This window comes from Epinephelus moara, chromosome 12 (assembly GCF_006386435.1).
Source record: "Epinephelus moara isolate mb chromosome 12, YSFRI_EMoa_1.0, whole genome shotgun sequence".
In the NCBI taxonomy this organism is placed as follows: Eukaryota; Metazoa; Chordata; class Actinopteri; order Perciformes; family Serranidae; genus Epinephelus; species Epinephelus moara.
In genome coordinates, this window is record NC_065517.1 from 19,269,977 (window position 1) to 19,297,634 (window position 27,658).

At 41.7% G+C, this 27,658-nt stretch overlaps 1 protein-coding gene and 1 non-coding gene across 2 annotated transcripts; one reads left to right on the forward strand and one right to left on the reverse strand.

The window, feature by feature from the left end:
• On the reverse strand, window positions 1-27,487 carry rab15 (RAB15, member RAS oncogene family). The gene is made up of 7 exons (XM_050057622.1): window positions 27,166-27,487; window positions 12,600-12,660; window positions 10,287-10,347; window positions 7,567-7,644; window positions 6,893-6,982; window positions 4,340-4,405; window positions 1-4,059 (listed from the first exon to the last, which is right to left on the reverse strand). The coding sequence occupies exons 1-7, from the start codon at window positions 27,287-27,289 to the stop codon at window positions 3,898-3,900; spliced, it is 642 nt and encodes a 213-aa protein (XP_049913579.1). The 5' UTR covers window positions 27,290-27,487; the 3' UTR covers window positions 1-3,897.
• Window positions 4,127-4,199, forward strand: trnat-ugu (transfer RNA threonine (anticodon UGU)). The gene has a single exon. It is a non-coding gene; the product is annotated as a tRNA-Thr (tRNA).
• Window positions 27,488-27,658: the final 171 nt, after the last annotated feature.

Genomic DNA, 27,658 nt, shown 5'->3' on the forward strand with positions numbered 1-27,658 from the left:
TATATCTGCAAGTATTTAATCATAAACATCTGACATCTTTTCTCCAAGAATAACATGTTGCATTTTACATGTTGCATGTAATATATTTCCACAAATACAAGTTGAAGTAGTCTAAAAGAAAGAAAAAGAGTTCTTGAAAACAACACAGATACATTGTGTATCCAGAGCTTAGTCCAGAACATCATTCAGCACAACATACTGCCATTTCACACAGTGCACAGATTAACAACTGTTTTGAGTAGCATTTCGTATTACTAAGTTGAAAAAAAAAAAAAAAGAAAAAAGAAAAAAAGTAGCCAAAGTTCGTCAGATGATGGCCATTCTGTTTAAGTCTCAAACAGGCAACTCTGGTCAAATGCTATACTTGTATGACGGTCAGTTGATCATTAACTTCATTGAAGTTGCAATAAAGGAAAGGAAAGAAGAGTGGGTTGCATGCAAAACTCTCGCTTGTCCCTTTTAAAGTCTAAGGGGGGAAAAGAAGAAATGGCATCTCCACTGGACTCTGTACAAAACAGTGAGAAAAGGACAGAATGACCAAGACATTATTATCTTCACAGAGGGAATATTTCAGACCATCTAGGATATCAACGTTTTTATACAGCCCTCTAATGGTAACACATTAAATAAATGGCGTATTCTCATGATTCTATCGATCTACAATTCTCTGAAAAACCTGGTATGTACAATGCAGTGGGCAATTATCAAGCCATCTGTTCTTTGAGATACTTTCTGTTATAAACACACACTATAAAATGAAAAATATCTTCAGTTTTGCTACAGGGAAATATAATCACTTTGCTCTCAATGTTTCCCTCAGTTAACGACTTACACAGGTAAACTTAACGGCAAACAATCAGAGTGTATGTGTGGTCTTACATGGATGATTTTACAAGCTGCAAAACTTCCTCTGGAGCAAATATTTGCATATAAACAAAGAAAAGAATAAAATGGCTGCATATACTTAAAATCTTTTCATCACATTAAAGGTAGTCATTGCAAGCATGGATGGATTCTTGAACAGGTCTGCTGGGCACAGGCCCAGGGGCCCAAAGTGTCAGGGCCCCCCTGGCCTTCATCTGCACAATGTCCCTCAAATTAACACAGATTAACCAGGAAGAGACTCCAAAGGCCTTTATTTTTTAACACAGAGATCGCACGATGGAGTGCTACGAAGTCCCTTCTTTATGTCAACTTTGCATTTTTACACAGAATGAAACAACATTAGCCTCTAGTGTGACATACACATTGCCAGCACATTATGAACAACTTGAGAATTGCAGGTGTGAATGCTGCATTTTGAAAAGCTGACTGGCTTTAAATGTTGAATAATACCATTAATGCATGAAATCTATGGACTATTTTAAGATTCCTGGTCTCAGTTAACACTGAGTTCAATGCGACAGTTGGTGGAGTTTCTCTCACTTTCAGGCTCACTGTGCCAAACGTGTAAGTCGGATTGTTTCCATAGCAACATTCTTTGAAAGAGCACAAGTTTTACTCCATTTTGACCAAAAATGATGTATGTGGAGTAAAAATTGTGGGTGTGACAGTGAGCTAAAGAGAAAGGTTTAAGAAGCTCTTTGCACTCTGACAGCTGAGTCCCCCACTCTAACTCTGAACATTTTGTCCTATACACACCAATGTAAAAACCTGAGGAGGGCATTTCTACCATGCTTCAAAAAAAAAAGTCTGAATATTTCAAAAAGTGTGAATGGGATTTCAGAGTTGAATACAAGCCAGAATGTACGAAAGATTTTAAAGTTTTTGGAGTTTCTACGTGAATGTATGAATGTAGAAATAGATTTTGAAAATGTTTGAAAAACCTTCCATTTGTATCAAACGTGGGCATTCCTCATTTAAATGGTGAAAATTTCTCAATAAACTGAATATTTTGGAAAGTTTTTTAATGATATGAATGATCAAAATACAAGCACACGTCCTAACTGAGCAGAACATTTTGATGTTCGGTTTCTTTGTTGAACAATGTGGAGGGATCGTGAAAAAAAGTGGGCAGAATTTTTACATAGAATAACATAAGGTGGGAATATTCTCCAGCATCCCTACCCACTTGCAATGGTAATAACAATCATTTATCTTCCTTGTTACATGGCAGCTGATCTCGCCCTCTCCTCAGAGAATAAGGAGCTCCCAGACCTCATTGTTTTCCCAATTTGCTGACATTTTCTGCCACTGTTCTTATTTTGAGTCAGCGGCTAACTACTACTACTACCAGCTGCTTTTTAAATCTTCCGACGGTGGGTCACACATATAACATGTCTTTTTCAACCTCATAAGAGGTGCCATCCATAGTCCCATCCTGCCAGCTGCCCTTTTACATGGACATCATTTCAGCACTGTTACTACCTTTACTGCCAGCTTAAAGGTGAGACAACTCGGTCCCCCCATTCTGCGATTGTACCTTTAATACGGAACAGCGAGGCAGCATAATGGCGTGGAATTGACCTTTTTAAGCCCCGCCCTTTGTGATGGTCCAACAAGCTGTCGGAATAAGCATGGAGAAGAAACATTATCATATTTTTGGAAAAATTAAATAGTGATTCCAGAGAGAAGCAGACAGAGGGGTCTACAAAATCAGCTTGAAGGTTTGGTTCTGGAACAGAGAAGAAATGTATATCTTTTTCCAACCTCTCCAGGTAACGAGTATCATTAATACACGACGTGCCCCAGGCACAACATTTAGCTCCAAAGCCACAAAACCAGCCTGAAATGAAGGAAATCTGAAACGATTGCATTAGAATCAATGGAGCACAGCTGTGTTGGTGTTGGACCCTGGTTGAGCCGGCCTTATGCTTCGTTATGATTGGCCAGTCTGCGTCCGGGGGCGGGACTTAGCGAATGGAATGCAAAGGAACTGCAAAGAGACACAAAAACGACCAAAAAAGACGCAAAATAACTTAAAAGTGACACAAAAAGACTACAAAGCGCAGTAAAACAACAACAACAAAAAAGAAGAGGCAATACCAAACCACAAAGTCTGTGTGTCTTACTCCTACATAGAAGAGGTGATGGGGCCTTTTGCATATCTGTGCCCGGCAGCCCATTGTCTCATAATCCACCCATGATTTCAAGTGCAATTACAACTTAAAACAAACACATAAGAGAGTAAACTAGCATAACTTAACACTGAACACCTCTCCAGTGTGTGTGCTGTTTTCTCAATGCATGTAGCACCCTCTTGTGGTCAAATCCTCACACTACATCTCATGCATTCAAAGGTAGAAAGGTTATGGGTGCAGGAGAGCTAATACCCACATACAAGGAAAACACAAAGGGGTGGATGAAGGCCAAATGTAATCAGTCATTGATTTGCCAGCCCTATGATCAATATCAGAGACAGCGCTTGGAAAATAACGTGAAACACAACATTGTTAAAAGTTTCAAGTCAGTGATGAAGTCATTCCCCGTCCTCTACATCAGACAACTGTACAAAGTCTGCAAGAAAAGATGATGCAATCTTCATTTCCAGCTCTCCTGGAAGTTTTGTGTTTAGTCTTTTCAACTGTTTGTCAATTGCAGAATTAGTAGTGGACAGGGTTTGCATTTGTTTACACCAAAGACACACTGAACTGAGCAGGAATTAGTGCTTTAGACAATGAACATTCAGGCCCACTGAGGGAAACCTTGACATTTGGACCTTCAGTCGGCTAATCCACCACACACTTGGCACCGCGTGGCAAAATGTCTCCACCTTTGTCCTTGAAACTGCTCTCAAATGGCTCGTTAGCATTTCTGGCAATGCTAATGTGAAACAGAGGAACATAGCTGCTTTAAAAATTGCAGGTTGATGTTCCCATTTATTTCAACAAAAGGAGACACATTTTGCCCAGCGTGTGCAGAGTGTTTGGTGATAACAGACTAATTTAAATTGTTTCTTTAACACCAGCAGCCTTTGCCTTGGTCGCCAGCCGCGCTGTCGCAGAGTCCTTCCTCTTCCTCCAGAGCAGCAAGATTAATCTCTTCATTAATGGACGTCCGGAGAAGATCCAGGTCCTTTTTATTGGCTGCCAGCACCTGTTCAGCCAGTCGTGTAAAAGTCTGGGAGAGAAACAAAGCCACCAGGATAAGATAAAACAGATAAGATCCACTGATATCCTCATCTGAAGGCCTCATAGCTCAGGGGTTAGAGTACTGGTCTTGTAAACCAGGGGTCGTGAGTTCAAATCTCACTGGGGCCTGTTTCCTTTAAATAGTACTGTCTCATTGCCTGTATTCAATAAAAATCTGTCTGTTCTAATTGGGACTTTCCATGTTATAATCATGGATAAATGCTGCTCTGCACATGGTCATAAAACGACATGAGTTTGGATCAGCTCACCTCTGTTATGTTTTGGTTGGTGAAGGCACTTGTCTCGAAGAAGTCCATTCCGTAAGCCTTGGCCAGCTGCAAGACAGATAACAGTGACGCATTTCACTTCGCTGTTTTTGTCATTTTGAATTAGGAGCACAGACAACTGACTCGTTATTTCCTTCCACACAGGTGCAGCGTGCTCTGCTGCCTGTCTGCTTTTAATGGAAAATATGAGGCAATGAGAGGCAACAGGAGGTGAAACATTAGTCAGTCTTAGTCTGAGGTCTGCTCAGTGTGTCAGGGCCTACAGAGCAGACATGAGTGCCTGACTGGAACTGCACTAATTGTTTTTATACCAGTGTCCATGTCAAGCCCAAAGGGTGACACGGTTTGATGAACTTGGAGCCAAAGTTTCTACCAGAACCCAGACGGAATTCTGAGCCTGATTTTCTAACTGAAAATTATTCTAGAGATTACAAGCTTTTGGGCAACCTGGAGAAAGTACCTTTGTTCAATTCAACATTTATGGAGATAACCTAATTTGCTGTCTTGCTAAAAGAACCTGATTTGCAATAACTATACATTTACTGCCGGGAAGCAATTAGCCTAGCTTAGCATAAAGACGTAAAGCAGAGGAAGACAGTTAGCCTGGCTTCCCACTGAGCAAGCAACGTCTGTGGACGTCCAAGTCTAGTTGATATCATGTCCACAGACGTGATATCAACTAGACTTGGACGTCCACAGACGTTGCTTGCTCAGTGGGAATTTCTTCAAAGTTCAAAAATAAAATATCTAAAACTTTAATTACTGTCCCACAGCTGTATGCCTTTGCACACCAGTCGAGTTTCTATTACAGTTTACATCTGAGTCTGTGAAAACATGGATACTTCACACATATCTTCTCCTGGGCAGCACAGAAGATCTATACAATCTGCACAGTTTCATGGTGGACACTCAAGGTTAGTGTCACCAGTTCAGTATCTGACCAAATGTCTCCCCTTCTGTTCCTGAGATATGTTGTTAAATATTGGCCAGAGAAGTGTTTATGCAGAACATTATGATGTCAGATTGCAGTTGACCTTTGACCTCTTGGATATAAAGTGTCATCACTCCATCATTATATCCTATAAGACGTTTGAGTTAAAACCCTTAAGGTGTTCTTGAGATATCGCATTTATGAGAATGAGATGGATGCAAGGTCACAGTGACCTTGACCTTGGACAACCAAAATCTAATCATTTTATTCTTCATTTGTGAACAGTGAAGTGAACATTTGTGCCAAATTTGAAGTAATTCACTCACGGTGTTCTTGAGATTTTGCGTTCATGAGAATCAGACAGACAAGGTCACAGTGACCCTGACCTTGGATTTATGACCACCAAAATTGAATGAAGTCATTATTAGGTCCAAAGGGACATTTGTGCCAAATTTGAGGAAATTCCCTCACAGTGTTCTTGGGATATCGCGTTCACAAGAATGGGAGGGAGGGTCAGACGAACGGACGGACGGACGGACAACCTGAAAACATAATGCCTCCAGCTACGGCTATCACAGATGGCGGATGGCGACAGTGACAAACAATATCATTGGGATCACTTTCAGAGCGATTTTATGATTGATAGAAACACTGACAGCCAATCAAAATCCATCCGAATCAACAGGGTGTCAGTGTCAGCATGGCAGACGATATTGCGGAGAGACCCATCAAAGACACCATCAAAAAGAAGGACTTCCAGGATGCAATCAGGCTCACCCTCTGAATCAGTGCTAAGTGTTTTGTTGTTATTATAAAGAGGCTCTGCATGAAACTCAGTGCGTATGAGTTGTCCAGACAAAGTCCTCAACATGGACGTGGCTGAACTGGTGGCTAGCAGCTAACAGAGCTAACTCCATAAACAGCGCTAAAATAATGTCCTCAATAAAGTGGCCAGTGTTTGCAGCAGAATAACTGGCACTGCACAGGAAACTCTGCAGGATCTTTACAACATGCAGTTATATAAGAAAGCAAAATCCATCCTGTCTGATTGTTCCCATCCTTCACATCAACAGATTCACTTTCTGCCATCTGGAACCCTCCTCAGACTTCCTCTAGCTAAACCAACAGACTCAAACACTCCTTTTTATACTCTGTCATCTCAAACTCTTGGAGGAAAACGTAGTTGTTGTTTTTTATCTGTCATGTATATCTTTGTGCGTGTGTGTGTGTTTCAGACCTGTGTGTATATGACAACAGAGTGAAAAAAAATCCAATTTCTCCTCGGGGATTAATAAAGTATATCTAAGTGCTGTGCAAATGGATAACTGTTGTTTGTAACAGCACATAACTCTGTCTAAAACAACAAATTGACATTTTTATATTTGCAGATTAAACAAATAGGATACAACGTGTTAATTTATGAGCTTAAGAGGTGATGAAAGGCATCATTTTGAGCTAAGCTAACAGCCTCCAGCTCCAAAACTAATACAGACATCAAAGTGGCATCAATATCCTAATAATTTCTTACAGAACCCAAACTGAACCCACAATCTTCTGCTAAACTAATACAACAAAGACAACCAGCATAATAATAATGTACCCACCTTGATGCCTTGCTCTGTGGCCACCTGCCTCTTGTCCACCTCATCTGCTTTGTTCCCCACGAGGATCTTCCGGACCTTCTCCGGAGCGTACTGCAGGCGGTTGTCATATGAATATAAAGGGAACGAGGGATATTTACAGATAAGGAAGAGGAATATAAAACAACATTAAAGAGACAGGAAGAGAGAGATTTCAAATGTCAAGAGATTGCAGAGGGGAGAAAACACAGCGCTCAGGAAATGAGACCTAGATTACAAGTAAATGGGAAGTGTGCCAAGATCAATAGAGTGTATATTTGGAGGGACGCATAGAGGAAATTAGGTCCATAATGACTAAATTAATAGAATAAAATCATGTGGGAAATGACAGGGGGGAAGCAGGGCAGACGAGATGGCTTTATGAAGACTCAAAGATAATAAAAGAATGTGACTACAAGAGAAAGAAATGTCTTTATCAAATATTCATGAGTCCACATTTAAAAATAAGATGACAGGTATTGATGGAAGATGGAAAATAATAAACAGAGCAGTTTGGTTTTTATCACACCACGTCAGGCGTCTGCTCTTTGTCAACCCGAGGCCTCTGCTCAGTGAGGAGTTGTGTCAGTTTTGCCCTTTTTCTACACTGTGGAAGAAAACTGTCTGTTGATACTAAATCCCAAATCTGTGTGACTCACCTCGTCCACATCACTGGCCCACTTCATGATGTGCTGGAAGGATCGCTCACTCGTGATATCATACACCAGGAAGATTCCCTGAGGAGAGATGTTCCAAGATTAAAAAACAGACAACGCATTTTACAGCATGTTGTGACGCTTAAACGCAGATTTTTAAAATCAATACATTCAGAAACATTAATTTGATTCCTGTAAAGAATTCAGACCACCACTTAGAGAGCTGGCAGCCTCTGCCAACAATTCATTTTACATTGTGAGACTGGCTGGATGAGACATCTGCTGATTTTTATAGCACAAGACAGGAACAGGACACAATACCACTGCCAGTTTCTGGGAAATGGACAATTCAGTTTCAGTCTGTTTAACCTCTGTAACCTCTTTAACGACAGAAAGCAGAGGCAAAATAAAGCAGTGTCAGGGTGGTGGCTGTGTTTGGCCATGAAGAGCTACTCGTAACATCCTCACACTTACAATACAGCTGCTGTGACATCCTCCCAATGTTTTAGTGATAATTTAAAGCTGCTATATGTAGAAACTTTTTTTTTATAGTCAGTCATTTTTATTGTTTTCTTTTGAGCAGAAAAAAAAGCATCAAATGGGATACATCATATGGCCATATAAATCTGACAATGCTGAGACAAAATGAATAAATGACAATTAACAATGCTAAAAATGAAAATACGTAAATAAAAAATAAATAAATAAATATACATAAGTAAATGAAAATAAAAAATAAAAATACATAAGTAAATTAAAAAAAATACATGAGTAGATAAAAAATGAAAATACACAAGTAAATAAAAAATAAAAATACATAAGTAAATAAAAAATAAATATACATAAGTAATTAAAAATAAAAATAAAAATACACAAGTAAATAAAAAACATACATAAGTGAATAAAAAAATACATAAGTAGATAAAAAATAAAAATACATAAGTAAATAAAAAACATACATAAGTAAATAAAAAATACATAAGTAGATAAAAAACAAAAAATAAAAATACATAAGTAAATAAAAAACATACATAAGTAAATGTAAAATAAATAAATAAATGAATTAAATAATAATCGGCAAATGTGAAAACAACTGAATATCACAAGACACATTTCTTAATCATTTTGAAGGATTTGACCCAGTATGTTATCGTATAGTTACCTCAGGGACCTTTACTGAAGGAGATGTAATTCACCCACTTTGCATAGTATTTCTCCACCCGATTAATAACCCTGAAGGAGGGGACCTCATGTGCAGCCACAACACCCAGGTGGGTGAACCACACCCTGGCTGGTGGTAAGGTGACTGCCTTCCATTCTGTTATACTAACTTTTCTCCCCAATATGATTGATGTCTGGACCCAGTCTGCCTAGGGTGCAGGCAAGGGTTTTAAAGGGACGGGATCTCCCAGGACAAAAAAGTTTGGGCAAAATGGGATGTCTAATTTAAGGACCATTTTGATATCCTCATGTACGGAAGACCAGGATTTCTGTGCAGCAGGGCAGGACAAGTGTGCCAACGCTCATCCTACATCTCCAGCAATACGGGCTGCCTCTGTTAATTTCACCTTAAATAACCTCGAGGAGGACTGGTATACCCTGTTTGATACTTTAAACTGCACTGGTCTCGTTCTAAGTTTCTGTGATGTTTTCTTACAGTTCTTCCCACTGAGCAAGCAATGTCTGTGGATGTCCAAGTCTAGTTGATATAAGGTCCACAGACGTGATATCAACTAGACGTCCACAGACGTTGCTTGCTCAGTGGGTTGTTCCATTACAACACATAGAAACTTTGATCCATGAGAGATCCCTTTAAAATGGTTCATCACAGCACCTCAAGTGGTGCCAACTATGAGTCATGAGTTATTCTTGTAGCTGTGACTAATTTAATTTCAGATATTAGTTTGATTTCAGTTTGTTGTGCTACTTTATAATAATAATAATAATATCACATTAAGGGGGAACTTAAGTGTTTTTCACCCTGAAACCAATTTTCCTATGTTTTTGTATCTAAGTGACTAATGAAGACAACAGTTCCTGAAAGTGATCCAGTGCTGAGTCAGACTGCTGCAGCCACAGCAGTGTAACAGGCTGCGATGTAAACCCACAGGCAACTGTGCACCATCAACTTACATCCATTTAAAGTGCTTGTTTTGCCACTGACAGGCTCAGATTGTTATTAGAAGTGAAATTGAACATTTTTCTTTACCTTTAGCTTATCTGTTATTATGACCAAGTCTCGCTCAAGGAGAAGTCTCGTTCTGAAATGTTGTAAGAGGTGACATGTTGCAGGAAAAACATCAGTGGAAACATTGGTGAGAGGAGTGCAGGGAAGAGTTTGTTGTGTTGGAGTACAGACAGTGTAGCTTATTGTTTTTTAAAAGATAACACTAAGCTGAATGTTTCGCTGATTTCAACAATGTGAAAAAGTCCATGAAATTTCAGAATGAGACTTTTCTTTGAGTGAGCCAGAATGATGATTCATTTCTTTGTAGGGTCCATAATGTTGTCAAATATCAAATAACAATCTGAGCCTGTCAGATTGTAAACTCACGCTGCACAATTGCCTATAAGGATTGCGTCACAGCCTGTTTTGCTGAACCGAAAATGTTGTCTCCATTAGTCACATGTGAATGAGGGAAAATAGGGTACAGGCAAAAAAAAAAAAAAGTTTACAAAATGAGTTGCAGCAGGAGAGTCAGTGGAGGAGAGTAGAGGACTACCTGTGCTCGTCTGTAGTACTGCTTGGTGATGGTCTGGTATCTTTCCTGGCCTGCCGTGTCCCTGGAAAGACAACAGCCATAAACGACAAATGTTAAATGTGTCCAATACTGTGGTTCATGAACAAATACCTGTAAAACTATTGACATTACCATCAGCCCAAGCTGCTGTACATTGTGTTTTACTTTTGATTAGTAAATGTTAGCATGCTAACAGACTAAGCTAAAGTGGTAAACCTGTGGTGTGTTTCAAATCACATACTTCAGTTAGTACACTTTTATGTAGTATACTATGTGCACTATGTACTTATTGGCGTAGTGCGCGAATTTCGACAGGGTAGTGTTGTCTCAAACCAAACACGGCCCTTGTGCACTTACCGGAAATAAACGACCGCAAATTAGCTAGTTAGCAAACTAGCATTAGCATTCACGTTATTGTTCGCCAAATCATTACAGACTGCTAAATGAACCCAATAAACATACTGCTGGCTTATACCCGACAACAGTATAGTGGTGCATAGTGCAAATAACACATGTATTTGTATAACGCAGTGACGTTCACGGTCGCACAGTCTTCTGCCGCCATTTCCAGTTTGAAAAGTGATTCCCTTCCCTTCCGATACGTAGCCAAGATGGCGACCATTGAGTGCGAGAAGTGTCCATAGTTCCACACTCAACTTCTTGACCGTTTTGAGTGCACCATGTGGGTACTCATAGTGCACTGCATTTTTCCATACTTCACAGTGTGAACGCACTTATGCACTCAAAATATTAAGTGTAAGTACAGAAGTATGCGATTTGAGACACAGCACTGGTAAACCTTACCTGCTAAACATCAATATGTTAGCACTGTCAGTGTGAGCATGTTAGCTCGGAATCACCCCTGTGCCTATAAGAACAGCCTCACAGAGACACTAGACCAATGCTATTGATATTGGATGAGACACATTTTTGAAAATATGATTTAAAAAATTCCACACTTAGGTTTTTAAAAATTCTCTAATTCTACAATATCAGGGCATGGAAACTACACTATAATCACGGCTGCAGCTTATAAAAACTATAGCATTACTTTTAGGTCTGTGACGTGACACAAACTCCAGTCTCCTGCTTGAAAGTACTATTATTCGATTGACCTGAAAGTAGTTCAACATAAACATACTGAGTCTAAAACTACAGAGAACAGTTTACAAAATGTGCAAATTTGTCAATGTCAAACATAAAATTGCTCCAGGCTGCAAAAAAAATTTCCCCAAAATTACAAAGGACATGACCTCAGTGCTGTGGACTCCCTAAAAACTTGGTATGTACTAGGATGGGCGTGGTTTTGCAGGATGCAGCAGTGCATGCTTGTATATTTTGAATATTTTTGACTGATACTTAATAGACTATTGTTTGAATACTGGGCCCAGTGTGTGACTCTGACCAAGGGAACCCCCTGGTTGTTCTGGTTAGTACTGGTTTGTGAATGTTAATTGTTGTTACTGTAATTTGTGTTATTGTAATTGAAGCATTCCCTGGCACAAAAAATGTTTGTTTGGGATAAATAAAGTTCTGTTGAATTGAATTCAGCAAGCTTCTCGACCGTCCCAGCCTGTGCTTTAAGTGCATGTTCATGAGTTTTCCTCTTTATATGACAGCATGCATGTACCTTTGCAAGAATGCAGAACAAAAATCCTGAATTAGTTTGGTTGGATGAAAATGAGAATGTGGACTGAGTGTCAAAGTATGGACTCATTTTTATTACTAAAGCTTTGAAGATTAGGCAAACTAGACTGAATAATATACACTAAAAGTATGAAGGCATGTAGAATATACTATAATGTGTTCCTATAATTGGTATATTTGGTTTCACACATATGTACATGAAAATTGAGAGTCAGCTTTGTAAGTCTGTTTGGGCATCTATTGATGCAACATACTACACTGATATCAGAATACAGACCATCCCCTCACTACCCTCTTATCTGAGTAGATTTTTGTTGTTTGACATAATGTCGTCCATCTAATTGTCAATATATTTTTTAGCACTATTTAGTTGTACATATTTTCCGGTATAATATTATGATGGTCAGTTTGATAATTTATAAGCAGTCAGGTAAAAATAATTTGAAAATCTGTGTATCTTTGTAAATCATCTCTGTTTGAAGGTACCGTTAGTTGTGAGGTTTAATTCTGGGCTGAAGTCAAAGACTACAAATAAATAATATCCCATAATATCCCCTCTGTATGAACTGCTGTTGTGTAATATCTAATAACATTTTTTAATCTCCTGCACAAGGCCGTCCAACATGGCGTCCCATGCCACAGCCTTACCATATCTGTATCCGTACTTTGATACCATCTATTAGCAGTGTCTTCATTTTGAAGTCGACTCCTGTGGGAGAGAAGACATAAGGTTAGGAAACATTACACTCACATAGGAGCTCTGGATGTATGTGATCTTCCTCCAGACCTGTGAGTGCTGTGTTCTGACTAAATGTTCTGAATCTTCTCACAGGCGTTTGCACTCTCCACCCCATAATTGACTGAAATCAATTAAGCCGGCGTGTCTTTTACAGACGAAGGTTCACCAGTATCTGCTGCAGCTTTGCAACATCATAGAGGGCATTAACGCAACGAGAGCCACATCATCCCTGTATAATCAGCCTGTTAGAAGATGGGGCTAATGATCCAGTGAGCACAGTCCTCGTTTAGTTCACTTCTCTGCATCGATCATACGGGAGGTGAAATAAGGGAGAAGGGCGAAACGATAGAGGAGGAGATGAGAGAGAAGGAGCAGGGCTGAGATGGGGGGGGGGGGGGGGGGGGGGTCACTTATGCTTCAGTGATCTCTGATCTTTCTCAGACAGCTGTGATATTGTTCATGGATGGAAAACCACAGGCGGGGCCCATTTTTTATTTCTATCAAGACTCACCCTGAGTTCATTTTTAAAGGCCTGAGTAGATATTGATATACGTGAAGAGAGGCCGCTCAGAGTAAATAATTTTTTGCTGATGCTAAGTATTTTTTTATGCCTTTATAACAAAAAATAAATCCATATATCGATTACTTCACCAGGAATTCATTTTGTCAGGGTGGAAAAAGACTATCTATACAGGATACAACAAGTCATGAATCTAAATTCCTGTAGCACAACCTCACTTCCATGAGAATTATTTCACTGCAAAATAACCAAACTCAAGTCTCAGCTGTGTAATGTGGAGAATAATATATCTAAATTGTAAATGCCTCTACAGAGTCAAATAACTTATTATTATTATTTTAGACTAAAATGTATCAGAATCAGCTTTAAAAATCCAGCATATGTAAAGCATGTTCAGACGTAGAATGTAAGCTTGTCTTTATTGACAGAGATATGACAGAGGAACATAGATGGATGAATTACTGCAGGGTTTAGACAGCCTATATTTATCTACAGCTTTGAGAAAATACTGAAGTTCAGATGTAGTTTTTAACCAACAGCAGCACCTCTAACTGTAAAGCTCTGTTTTTTAAAGGGACAGATCCCCCCAAAATCAAAAATACATATTTTTCCTCTTACCTGTAGTGCTGTTTATTAGTCTAGATTGTTTTGGTGTGAGTTGCAGAGTGTTGGAGATATCGGCTGTAGAGATGTCTGTCTTCCCTCGAATATATGTGAACTAGATGGCACTCGGCTCGTGGTGCTCAAAGCGCCAATTTAAAAAAAAAAAAAAAAAAAAAAAAGTCAACAACAATGTCTCTTTACAGAAATCATGACCTGGTTACTCAAGATAATCCACAGACCTTGTTGTGAGCAGTTTCGTGGAGGAACTAGTTTCTTTTTACTGAACTACACCCGCTTACTGTATCACCACACAGAAGGAAGAGTGCATCTACTCATGGACGAGAGGCTCGTGACAGCACAAGATGTGAACATTAATGGCGTCCTCCTTGGCTGAGCTCTAACATCTAGCTAGCTAAGCGGTGCTAGGTGAGCTAACAGTAGATGCACGCTTCCTTCTGCGCACAGATACAGTTGATGGGTATAGTCGGGTTTCGTGTCCCTTTAAAGCTGTAGTTGGTCTACATAAGACAAATGATCTGTGAAAACAAGAATGTTTCTCTGCCTTGTCATATTTCTTACAATGTCCTTACACATGTGGATGAAAACAAGCAATCAAATCTGAGGAGTCTCGAAGTCAGCTGCCAATCACTGCTCGTGAACTGCAGTCAAACTGACAAACGGCAGCGCTGACCAAATATGAATCAATCATGAATTACCTAGCACCACTGAACAAGCTAATGTTACAGCTCAACCGAGGAGGACTCTATTACTGTTTACATCTCGCACTGTCATGAACCTTTCGTCCATGACTGCACGCTTCCTTCTGCATGGTGGTGCAATTGGCGGGTGTAGTTCAGTAGAAAGCAAATAGTCCCTACATGAAACTGCTCACAATAAGGTCTATGGATTATCTTGAGTAACCAGGTCATGATTTCTGGAAAGAGACATTGCTCAACACTCGGCAATTCATACCAAAATAATCTAGACAGCATTATGGGTACAATCAAAAACCTGAGTCAAAGAATCAAGCTTTTACCATTTAAATATGCCAGTTTAACCATTAACTCTGTCTCTACTGAGTTATTTTCCTCTTGTCTCTCTTCTCCACAACTGTCTCCTCGGACTAATGCATCCAAGTCGGAGAAAAGCAAACCCACAGGCTTCTACAGACCACACTAATCCCTGAGAAATCAATTAACAGTTCATCCCAATTAACCTGACACTCAACACCAATATGTCACAGCAGGCATCACGCTCCGAGAAAGAGCCACTGAGTCCAATCGATTCACGTAACTGGAAGAAGTGCCGGTTTTTATTGCTTCGTTTCTGCAAGGTTTGTATTCCAGGAGATTGACATAAAGAAACAGCTGACATATGTACTATGGCTGGCCTGGCTGTTTGCTAAAAACAAGCTGGAGTCAAGGGAAGACTCCGCAGAGGCTGGAGCTCACTGAGTCGACAGCATGAGGCCTCATTTAAGTCGCGAGGCGGCCTTTGCCTTTGACGAGAGAGCATTCAGACTAAGTGAAAGGTCAGCATAACAATCAGTGGCTTGCCTTGCCTCAGGCTGGAGAGGAGATCATGAAATAGAGGCTGTCCTCCCGTGTCATCGTCCGGCTGTATTAGCAGTGTGTAAACTTCCTCTTAAATATGAGCTGCATATATGGACTAATGCATTCTCCAGCTGTACAGTAGTCTAGTCTACGGCAAGGGGGTGGACCAAGTCTGGAAAGATGAAAATAAGTCAAGATGACTACCCAGACGACTCTTATGAGAATAAATCAAAATCAGTAACTGGTCTCTCAGACATTAGTGCGTTTTGAGTTATATTTACCAGAAAACAAAAGATGCTTCCGCCCACACTGTCTGCTTCCTGCTGCTCAACAAATAAATTGTATGAGCACCCATCTGATTGCTCGGCATTGTTTTATGACTGCCTGGTGAAATGAGGCTGTTTGCAAACAATGAATAACTCAACGGCTGTCGTGAAGGTATGAAAAATGTGTCTCCTTGTTAGAGGTTTGATATTCAAATTGTTCTGGGCGTCTCCATCGCTACAGCAGAAGTCCCACTGGCTGAGAAGTGGTAAAGAAAGTCCTGAATGTTAGGTACTGTTAGAGGAAGATCAGAGGTACACGCATGTCATCGTCTGCAATCAAAAACGTTCAAGACAACGAATCGCCAGAATAAATGTTGGCATTGTACGTTTCTGCAAACCACAAACATTATGATTATTTGTATATTATCATTTAGTGAGTACGTTGAAGCTTCACGTTATGTTCCAAAAATGGTGTGGTTAATCTAACAGGGTCAATTCTACAGCAGTAATATGTGTAACAAAGTCAAATGTGCAGTTGTAATGTTAAGTATTACAATTACACAAAATTTGTTTCAGTTGTTATTACCTGACACGCTTAGGCCTCCATGGTCAATATGTAACCCATTTCTGTACCCCTACGTTAACGTTTGGGGGTAAAAGGAATAAAGGAATAAACGAAGATCGCCTCCAAAGATATCCACAGTCTGGGTCTCTTCATAGCAACACAACGCAGACAACACTAGAGTCCACCGGTCACATTAACATGTGGTTATGTTTAGGCACAAAAAATTTTTTGGTTAGGAAAAGATATTTTGGCTTAAAATACCTGTTTTTGGTGGCGCAATCACAGCTGGAAATTCTACCGATGTCTCCTTAAAATACAACCACTTTTGGTCACATGATTGCTGCTGGAACTGTTGCTAATGTCTGACTCAAAAAAACAAAAAAACAGTTTTGTTCATTGGGCTTGAACTTTGGTCTGCAGCTTGGCAGTCGTCTCGCCAATTCATTCATTCATTCATCTTCTAACCGCTTCATCCTCTTGAGGGTCGCGGGGGGGCTGGAGCCTATCCCAGCTGACATCGGGCGAGAGGCAGGGTACACCCTGGACAGTTCTCCAGACTATCGCAGGGCTGACACATAGAGACAAACAACCATTCACGCTCACATTCACACCTACGGACAATTTAGAGTTATCAATTAACCTAGTCCCCAATCTGCATGTCTTTGGACTGTGGGAGGAAGCCGGAGTGCCCGGAGAGAACCCACGCTGACACGGGGAGAACATGCAAACTCCGCACAGAAGGGCTCCCACACCCGGGATCGAACCGGCAACCCTCTTGCTGTGAGGTGACAGTGCTAACCACCACACCACCGTGCCACCCCGTCTCGCCAATGTCTCACCAAAAAAAATCACATTTCGTCTGGTAGGCCCCTGGAAATGCTGCTGTTGTCTGGCAATCTGTTGTTTGTTGGTCTTGAACAGTGGTCTGCAGATTGGTAGCTGTTTCGCCTAGGTGGAAACACCACTGGAAATGTAACAGAAAATGCAGCCAATGTCTTGCTAAAAAACAACCCCTTTTAATGGCTATATCACTGCTGGAAATACCACTGATGTCTCACTTAAAAACAACTAGTTTTGTTGTTCGCTGGTCTTGAGCAGTGGCAGTTGTCTTGCCTCTGTGTCACACCATCCATCGTCCCCTACAACTCCTGATGACAAAGTCAGAAAGGTTGATATCATACGTATGAAAGGTACAAATATAACGTATCCGTGGTTTGCAGAAATGTACAATGCCAACATTTTTTTTGGCGACTGAGTTCTTCAAGAGCAGCCTTCAGTATTACAGTGCAACTACTCAGCCAACATTTGTACATAGGGTCCTTGTGGGTAGTAAATGGGCTGAGAAATAGGCCCTATATGGGATTGTTCACAGGTTCCATATTGACCCAATGCCAACTGCGCACAAGGATGGGTCTACCCAAGTAAATAAGGTAAGGTGCCCATTTATGGCCCATACACAGTTGCTGCCCAGGTAGCCCTAGCATAACCAATGTGGAGCCCACTTGGGTAAACCCACCCATGTGGGCAGTTGGCATGGGGCCAAGATGGAACCCATGAACAATCCCATATAGGGCCCATTTTTCAGCCAATGTAGTGCCCACATGGGCCCCACATACAACAACATCCACATGTTGGCTGGGTATCTGGCATCAGTTCAGTCTGCAGGGGAACAAACTCACCTGCAGGCTTTCATATGCAAACTGAGACTAAACTGTGAATGACACATTTGTCTTAATTGTTCTTTCACTGCAAACAAAAGCTCCCACCTCACACTGACTGAAGGCCCTCGCATTTGCCAGGTTTTGAGAATAATTCGGCTGTCCATCCTAAATCACGAACGCCAGCTTGTGAAGAAAAAAGAAGTCATTCTACAGATTTCCCTCTCCTCTTCAGAGCGAGCTGTGACAATGGAGACAAGCACAATGTGCAGGCAGAGACAGCAGTTAATTTAACATGGCAGCCCTTCACAATCAGCAGTGTGAAAGTCATGTAAAAACTAATGGGTACACACCCAAAATTGACTTGACGAATTACCAGGATGACTGTGTTCGACTGTGCAAGACGGATTAGGCGGTGACACGTGTCAGCGTGCTGTAGGTAATGGCAACAGGCTCGCTAATGGATGGACGGATGGGCGCTTTGGCACTGACACAAATTCACCGGGGAACAGGTCTGTCATCCATGACTATCAGAGGATGGCCAACAACTGTCAACAGCTGCTGTCTTTATGGTGCAGCAGGACATGGGACACTTTCTGTCCAATTAAGAAGTTGTTATCAACCTGGACTGAACAATTAAGCTTTGTATTGGCCTCTAATGTGATGAAACCTGTACGATGACTCATTGTGGTTATTTTATACCAGACCAGTGTTACACAGCATTTATATTTGGATCAGGATTTTAGTTAAAGACATAACTGAATCTAAATCTCTTCCAAGAGATAAAGACTGAGTGAAAACTGAGAGGAAAAACATCACTTTCACTAAAACTAAGAAAACAGTTAGGTCTGCACCTGGTTTAAAGTTGTGTGGGAAGACTTAAAAAGCCTCAGCCTCACACTGCTCCATTTTGCAGAAGCGTGCTGGTAGTTTATATTGGTGAAGATTCTCAGTCATCCAGGTCATGGTAATAATCTTGAGTGCTGTAGCGTAGGCAACTGGACCTGCTTGAGTTTCTTGAATGTGCATTCCTGACTCTATTGAACTGCATATATGACATTACTCAACTGCATCTGCCTGGGTGTTTTGTCCTTAGGGTGAACGAGTTTCTGCCTCCCCTTACTGGATTTAAGTGCACAGGGATGTGGTGGTTGTTGAGAATCCTCCTGAGTTTCTCGGATACTCCTGCGACATAAGGAATGACGGTGTTGTTTCGTTTTTGTGTCACTTCCTTTCTGTCCACTCCGGGTCTTTTTGAGATTTTATTGCGACAAGAAAAACAGAAAGAAAAAAGAAAGAAACTCAAGCAAATCCAGTTGCCTAAGATATAGCACTTAAGATTGCTGGTAGTTCATTCACATGTGCATAGAGATTCAAGTAGTTACATTACTTTTATTCCATTTTTGTGTAGATAACTACTGAAACTACTTGGGCTGCCCCGATAGTCGACCAAACATTGTCGACATAAAAGGTCATTAGTTAGCAATTTCATTGGTCGCTTAGTCGCAGAAAAAAAAGTGTGTTAAGAGCTGTGCCTTGTCAAAATAAATCAAACCATATATGACTGGACCATGTGGGAATTTAATTTGAAAGGGCAGACACAGGAAGTGGCCACGCTCAGCAGTCAGACAGGAGTCAAGTTAATTTCCAGGGCTGGTACCTGCCGTTATTCCACAGGCTAGCTAATATCGTGTCGGGCAGGAAATCCAAAGTGTGGCATCATTTTGAGAAGGTGAAGGACGAACCCAAGGTGATATGTAAACTCATCTTCATTGGTCGACTACAAACATGACGTATCATNAGTTCACCTCCTGGGCACTGCCGAGGTGCCCCTGAGCAAGGCACCGAACCCCCCAACTGCTCGGAGCGCCTGTCATGGGTAGCCCACTCTGACATCTCTCCATTTAGTGCATGTATAGGTCCAGTTTGTGCATGTGTGTGTTCGGACCTGTGTGTAATTGACAACAGAGTGTAAAAATTGAATTTCCCCTTGGGGATTAATAAAGTATATATAAAAAAAAAAAAAAAACTCAAACCATTGTGTTGCCCCGTCCAAAATATATAATCTAATAGTTAAATTAACATCATAAACATGCGGCGACTAGTCAACTAATGGCCCTAAATGACGACTATTGGTCGACAAGTAAAATTCTAAGTCAGTTTAATTGTTCAACTTCATCCACTATAAAGTAACTGGTAGTTTGCAAAGCTGTGCTCTTAGACATCCCCAGCACTAGAGCAGCTGTTAGCAGCTTTTAAGATTAACAAACCAAAAAAAGAGACTCATAAAACTCTAACTTCCGTACTAGAGATATAAGACCACAGCTTTTATGTTCCTGGAAAACCCAGAAAGAAATACAGCTCTGACAACCCCTCTGTTTTCTCTGATAGCTCTTTATGAGCTGATAACTGTCTGGGGCGGCTGTGACCCGTGCCCGGCCCTTTAGACTAATGAGCTCGTCCAGCAGCGGCGGGCCGGGTGTACGACCAGGCCGTGACCATAACACCACAGGGATCACCACCAGGAGGACAGCTGCTTATTGAGCTATGATATAGGGCAGGGCCATGCTCGTACTTTATAGGTGTTGTGACAGCCAGGAGCTTGCAGGAGTCCGGTGACGAGGCTGCCGAGGTAATGGTGAGGAAGATTAAACTGAGCAGTGTGACTGAATAGCATTAATAAATCATCTCTACAGCTGCTCTTTGCCAGAGCAATGTGCTCTCTGGGGCCCAGATGAAAGTCTTATGTGGAACAGAGTGACCTGTTAAAATAATATGTGATACCTGAATGAGCCAAGGTGGTTTATTCCTCCAGGTTAGAGCCCGCTACTGATTTTTACTGATACTGAAGGAGAGTAAAAGCTGGAACTTTTGCTTTATCAAGAGCTTTGACCAGGGGAAAATGTCATACCCTTTTAATATTTTTCATACATATTTTCATCTGCTATCTGCAGCTCTGAGTGTCCTATGCATTGTCGAAAAGCCTTGGCGGATCAACAATGGTGGATTTGAATGACTCGTTCTGTGGTTACGACTCTCTTCCTTTTGTGTGGGAAACTCTTTCAAAGTTTGAATTAAAAAAAAAACCCAGGATGTCCTTCAACAAGACCATAAGGTTAAAATATATATCTGCTGTATTTCATCATGTTGCCTGTGAAGACTATTTGCTGTATCAATTTAAATGGACACCACTGACCTGATGTAGAATGCCAAAAAAACATATAAAGGCTGGGAGAAAGTCATGTTAAACATGAACCAAGATAAACATAAAAATCTCTAAATACCTGTTTACAGCACAGGAAACAAACAACTCTGGAAGCGGGTACCTCTGTACAATTTTTTTTCTTTTGTGTATTTGTGTTCTGGGGCCGTCTGTCATGGTTTGAGTTGAATATTTAGCAAAATCTTGTTTTAGACAACACCGTACTCGCAACTTTATGACAGGATGGGGAAGACCCTTTCCTGTTTCAACATTACAATGCCGTCTTGCACAACACGAGGTCCATAAAGTGAAGGTTTTCTGAGATTGGTGTGGGTGAGGTTGACGCCCTGCACAGAGCCCTGACCTCAACACAGTCCAACACCTCTGGGATGAACTCAAATGATGTCCTGTGGCTGAAAGGAGGCTTAATACCTTTTTAAAATTTAACGGAGTACACAGTATATGATGATATTTGTGTGCTGCGCAATCTACCCTGACCCTGCCCTCTTAATGGCAAGTTTGCAGCGTTTTGCAAGCTCTTGTAGCTTTTTCAGTCTAATGAATAAACAACATAAACTAACAACTTGTCAAAAAGGTCATATTCTTACACATATTTCACTTATTAAACAGAAAAATATAACTGTGCACCTTCTGAATTCAAGTTTATCTCTGTCACCACACTAAGCAGGCAGCAGTAACTCAGCATATAAGAACCTGAGTTGGGAACCAGAGGGTCACCGGCTCAAGTCCCCGTCGCGACCAAATATGGAGTGTGGACTGGTAGCTGGAGAGGTGCCAGTTCACTTCCTGTGCACTGCCATGGTGGCCTTGAGCAAGGTACCAAACCCCCAAATGCTTGGAGCACTTGTCAGTCAGTGGAAACAAAATTAACCTTTGTCTAACGTTGGTCTAGCTGGTCGTCTAGTTAGTTAGTCCATTGTTCCAACAATCACCAACTCTGCTTTGGCCAAAAAAAAACCCTTGATTCGCTGAGTTAGATGTGGAAATACATTGTTTCCCTGCTGTTTCTCTCTGCCTTTGCCTTTTTACTTGTCCTATAACGTTATCCCCACCACTCCAAGTCACATCTCTCCAAGCTCTGCTGCCTGTTCCACCAGTAGAGACTGACCTCTTGTGGCGTGTGCTGTGCACTACAATACATTGCTTCAATACTTCATTTCTCGTCGAAATCCAGCGCTTGGGCAGTGACTTCATAGTCAGAAGCCAACAAAAAAAGTGTCCTTTAACATCGGCATGATACGTAGTTGGTTGCCCTTTTAGTTTAACGGCGCCCATCGGTGTCAGGTAAGGCGACGAAAGTCCAAGTGGGGCGGGCAAGAGAGGTGGAGGGTGGGTCCAACAAACACTGACCTTTACCTGTGAGAGCGGTGTTCATGTTAGAGCTTAGATCGGGCCCAAAAAATTCAGCCCGACCCGGCCCGAGCCCGTGCACATTATGTCCGGGACCGGCCCGGCCCATCCAATTAACTGTAATTATGGGCCCGAGCCCGATTTAAACCCGACATTTTTCAATAAGTTGGCTGTTATAATTAACGCTAAGGACACACCGAGCGTGTTAGTGCCACGGAAGTCCTGCGAGTGTAGGCACTTGACTGTCCACACAGGCAGCGCATTTCTCCTGCGCTCTCCGCGCCGGTTAAACATCGACTCCACTCGTCTGTTCCCGTCAGTACTCGTTTTTTCACTTCAACAGGTCATTTTAAACATGGGTAAGTCCATATTTTCATCGTTTTTTATAACGTAATAAGTTAATGACAATTTGTCATTGCATGTCCATGTATTGAGCGTGTTGGGTAAACACTGAATGAATAGGGCATATTTTTTGGAGGCACGGAAAGCCGCTGTCCCTCCCACTTATCTCTACCACCCCCCTCTCTCTCTCTTTCTGTGAATTGCAACCCCCAACCTGTAGCCATTTCTCTCTTTCTCATATCTGACTCTCTCTCTCTCTCTCTCTCTCTCTCTCTCTCTCTCTCTCTCTCTCTCTCATATCTGACTGGCCCGGCCTGGGCCCGTCAGAGGGGTGGGGGGCCCCGGCCCGACCTGGCTTGGGCCCGCAGGCCGGGTTGAGCCGGGCTCGGGCTCGGGCAGAGAATCTCTAGCTGTTGGTCAGTGTTGAGCCATCAGGAAACATCTGTCGCCCTAGTTATTGTAGTGTCTGCACCATTGACACTTGCGGGCCCTTGTCGGCTTTGTTTTGGCCAATTCAGCATGTTGAATCAGTGTTAAATATGGTGGAATAAATGCAATCATTTGTATTGGAAGTTTAGCTCAGCACATGAGAGACAGAATCAGAAGTGAGGAAAGTAAACAAACGGCTAATGTCAAGAGGGCATGAGAAGCAGCATCAATGTTCATGGTTTTAGAATAAGATGCTCATCATCAATCACACAGGAGTAATGTTTGGGTCCCCACATACTGTATCAGCATCTATTTGCTCAGTCTATGAATTTTATGGGTACATTTTTATGCATACCTGCAGCGCTTTGGGGTTGCATTTTTGATGTATGAAAGGCGCTATATAAATAAAGTTTGATTGATTGACTGATTGAGATGCAAAGTAAGACTCTCATCAGGTTTTTATCCTCTAATGTTTCTACAAAAACTTGTGTTGCTCTGTTGAATCTAACCCTGCATGGGTGAGAGGTCCAGCAGTTTTTGAGATAATTAAGAGCAAAAACTGAGCGAGGGGAGTCGACTGAAATGGAAACTGATGAATTATGGAGTTAACCATGGAGGGGGGGACATGGGAGAGAATTTATATCCCTCTGTCACCGTGAAGGTTGGGAAATTATTTATTGATCGTCTGCAGGAGAGCACTGACGGTGGTCACTCTTGATCTCTCTGTCTCTTTGGACTTTGTCGGGCTTGTACAGTCTCAGGAGGCGAGTCTGAATTATCGCCCGTGAAAGACCTCCCAGCACGGCTTCTAGACACAGGCTGCTGCCCACAACTATTCAGTCCAGTATAAATATCCGGACTCCGCCACTTGTGCCGACACAAGAGCCTGATACCTCAGCACCCAGCTGTGGTTGAGAGCAGTTGCAACAAAAGCACAAACAGATCACTACATGAAGAGAGGATGGACCTTTGTTGTAAAAGGCTGCAATTATATGAACATGACTCTACAGGGAGGAAGTGTCCTGTAGAGTGCTATAGGTGCACGACTTTAAATAGCATACTGCAGTCGTAGTAAGCCTTATGAGCTCCTATCATTATTGGGTGGAGCTGGTGAAACAACAAAAGCCTTTGAAGTGCAGTGCGATAAGCAGGAGAGTCTGAAACATGAGTTTGAGTCTCACGCTGTGGCAGTGGGGTGTTTGCAGGAGTTCACTGAGCGCTCAGAATTCATACAGGCTTTGAATCCACCATAAAAGCCTCCATGCAAACGCACCAGTGGTCCAAACCATGTTAATAAATGATGCCAAAATTAACAATTAATGCTGGAATTGTATTCTCTTTACTGTCAGATCTTTTCAAGCACCATCTGTCAGCACATCCCAGCCTGACCACCAGCTCCATGATTTATTGTCTTGACCTTATTCAGACAACATATTCTCTATCTTCACAACAAAAAGTCAGCTATTCATCAAAACCAGGAAACCAGGAGGAGCATTTCCTGACTTTAACTTCACACTCGAGCCACAGGGATGTCTGTATCCTGTATTCCGTCCACATTATGTCCAATTACTGCAAACAATGTCAGAAAGTAGTCGCTCCCACAAAGAGTAGGAGCTTACTGGGAGAAAATATCTCAACACACGCCCAAACGTACACTCAGACACGGCCGCCCGGTTGCCACAGAAGAAGAGATAAGAGACACAACTGCAGCATGTGGAAAGAAAAAAACCCCCCACTGCTTACTGTACATCCTTATTTCGCTCACCTCAAAGTGAAGCACGGTAATGCGCCTGTCATGCTCTGCGCTCTGAATCCTAACTATGGAGGTAGATATACTGCACAGCCCATATTAACTATAGAGGAAAGAGGCTGGTTCGGCTTTGCTGAGTCAATAGTCATATCCAGGGATGAGGCAAATCCACGAGCACAGGTAGGAAGAGGTACTGTTAGTTTACTCTACAGCTAGATATATATATATATATACATATACATATACATATATATATATATATATGGTGCTGGATTTGTTTTCCCTGTCAATTAATTAATTATTTGGTCAATGCAACATCAGAAAATTGATGAAAAAGCCCACAATATCTTACCAGATGCCAAGCTGGTAAGGGCTGGGTAATAAATCAATATTATATGTGTATGAGGCAACATGGTGGTGCAGTGGTTAGCATTGTCGCCTCACAGGAAGAAGGTTCCTGGTCTGAACCCAGGGTGGGGAGTTCGGACCTGGGGTGGAGGAGCCCCTCTGTGCAGAGTTTGCATGTTCTCCCTGTGTCAGCGTGGGTTTTCTCTGGGTACTCCAGCTTCCTCCCACAGTCCAAAGACATGCAGGTTAATTGATGACTCAAAATTGTCCGTAGGTGTGAATGTGAGTGTGAATGGTTGTCTGTCTCTATGTGTCAGCCCTGTGATAGTCTGGTGACCTGTCCAGGGTGTACCCTGCCTCTCGCCCAGTGTCAGCTGGGATAGGCTCCAGCCCCCCACAACCCCTAACAGGATAAGCGGTTAGGGGAAATGTATGTATGAATGTATATCTATATGAGACTAGACATTATCTTAGATTTTCATTAATTCATTTTCTGTAACCGCATATCCTGTTAAAGTTTGCGGGAAGGCTGGAGCCTATCCCAGCTGACATTGGGTGAGAGGCAGGGTACACCCTGGACAGGTCACCAGACTATCACAGGGCTGACACATAGAGACAGACAACCATTCACACTCACATTCACACCTACGGACAATTTAGAGTCACCAATTAACCTGCATGTCTTTGGACTGTGGGAGGAAGCTAGAGTAAATGGAGAAAACCCACACTGACACAGGGAGAACATGCAAACTCCACATGAACCCCCTATCCCAGGTTCGAACCAGGAACCCTCTTGCTGTGAAGCGACAATGCTAACCACTGTACCACCATGCTGCCATCTTAGATTTTGGATATTGTAATATCGTAAAGCCTGCATTGAAGTAAAGTGATGTCATTTCCTGAACTTACCAAACCGTTCTAGCTGTTCTAATTATTGCCTTTACCTACCTTGTCATTATATCCACATTACTGATGATTATTTATCAATATCTTACTGTGTAAATATTTTGTGAAAGCACCAATAGTCAACCCTACAATGTCGTCGCAATATCAATATCACGGAACATGGTCGAAAATATAGTGATATTTGATTTTCTCCATATTGTCCAGTCTTATATTTTTGTCCAAAACACAAAAAAATACTGTGATTAAAGAGGAAGCTGGAGGAAACCATCACGTTTTGCTTGAAAACCAACTGAATCGATTGACCAATTACCAGAATAGTTACTGATTAATTTTCAGTCAAACAACTTATATTTGTACCATAATTGTTTGGCAAGTAGGCATCGAGACGTCTTCAAGGATTGGAGGATCAGAGGTTCCTTAAAAATGTCTTTACCAATCACCACGCCTTCATCTCTACACATGACAGGCATCCACGCACTAATTCTGCAAACTTATATGATACTGAAAAAAAACTGTTCTTCATTTTGAGGCCCCTATCAGTTTGGTGGGTGCCTGACGCACAACCTGCTCCCATGTATGAACGTATGCCGTTGCTATATTCTGTGTGGCACTTGCTTCCACTGGCAGTGCCAAGTGCTGATAGTTGGTAAACTCATCTGTATGACTGCCAAGTGTTGGATCTTCCCCCTCAGGGCTTCCCCAGCCAATGCAATTACACTGATTTTACAGTCTTTATTCCACGTGAATAAACCTCTCTAATTAAATCTGCACAAAGCCCTGTTAAATTCCTGATCAGATCTAATGTGTGGGATAGAAAGTGATGATCCAGTGGCCACAAAGAGAGGCTGATGACATCAAGAGAAAAGGCTGAGAGACCATGCAAAGCAATGGGGTTGTTAATTAAGGCAAATATGATGGATACAAATGAAGCAATAACTCCTGGTGGCAGTGCAGAGTCTTACCGATGGTGGAGATGTGAGACGGGTGAAATTCGTTGTCCGTGAATCTGCATAACAAACATGTTTTCCCAACCCCAGAATCTCCGAGGAGCAGGAGTCGGAAGAGCACATCGTACTGTTTAGCCATGGTGTTGGATGTAGTGTTGGATTAGAAACAGCCCCAGTCAGCTAACTCAGCGATGGATGAGCGATCCCTCCCCTCCTGCATCCCATGTCTGCTCACACGGTCACCATGAGGCTGTGGCTCTGCTGCTTTGTGTTCACTGACGCTGGGTCGGTAGGTGACAAAACAGGGATGCTCCAGCTTCCCAGGCTGCCTCCAGCTTCCAGTGGGTGCGGTGGAGCATAGTCAGGTAGGACTCAATGAGGAAATAAGACTTCCGGTGCTGCTTTCCAACATAAAAGCTGCAGAGGACTTATTTTAAAGGATTTTTTTATGAGAACGAAAACACCTCTGGCAAAAATCACATTCATTATAAAAACAGGTCAGTGCAAA

Coding starts and splice junctions, on each gene's coding strand:
- rab15 (XM_050057622.1), bottom strand. CDS start 27,289: ATGGCTAAACAGTACGATGTGCTCTTCCGACTCCTGCTCCTCGGAGAT. Junction 12,661..27,165: donor GTCTCACATCTCCACCATCG/GTAAGACTCTGC, acceptor TCTCTCCCACAG/GAGTCGACTTCAAAATGAAG. Junction 4,060..4,339: donor CCAACCAAAACATAACAGAG/GTGAGCTGATCC, acceptor TTTCTCTCCCAG/ACTTTTACACGACTGGCTGA.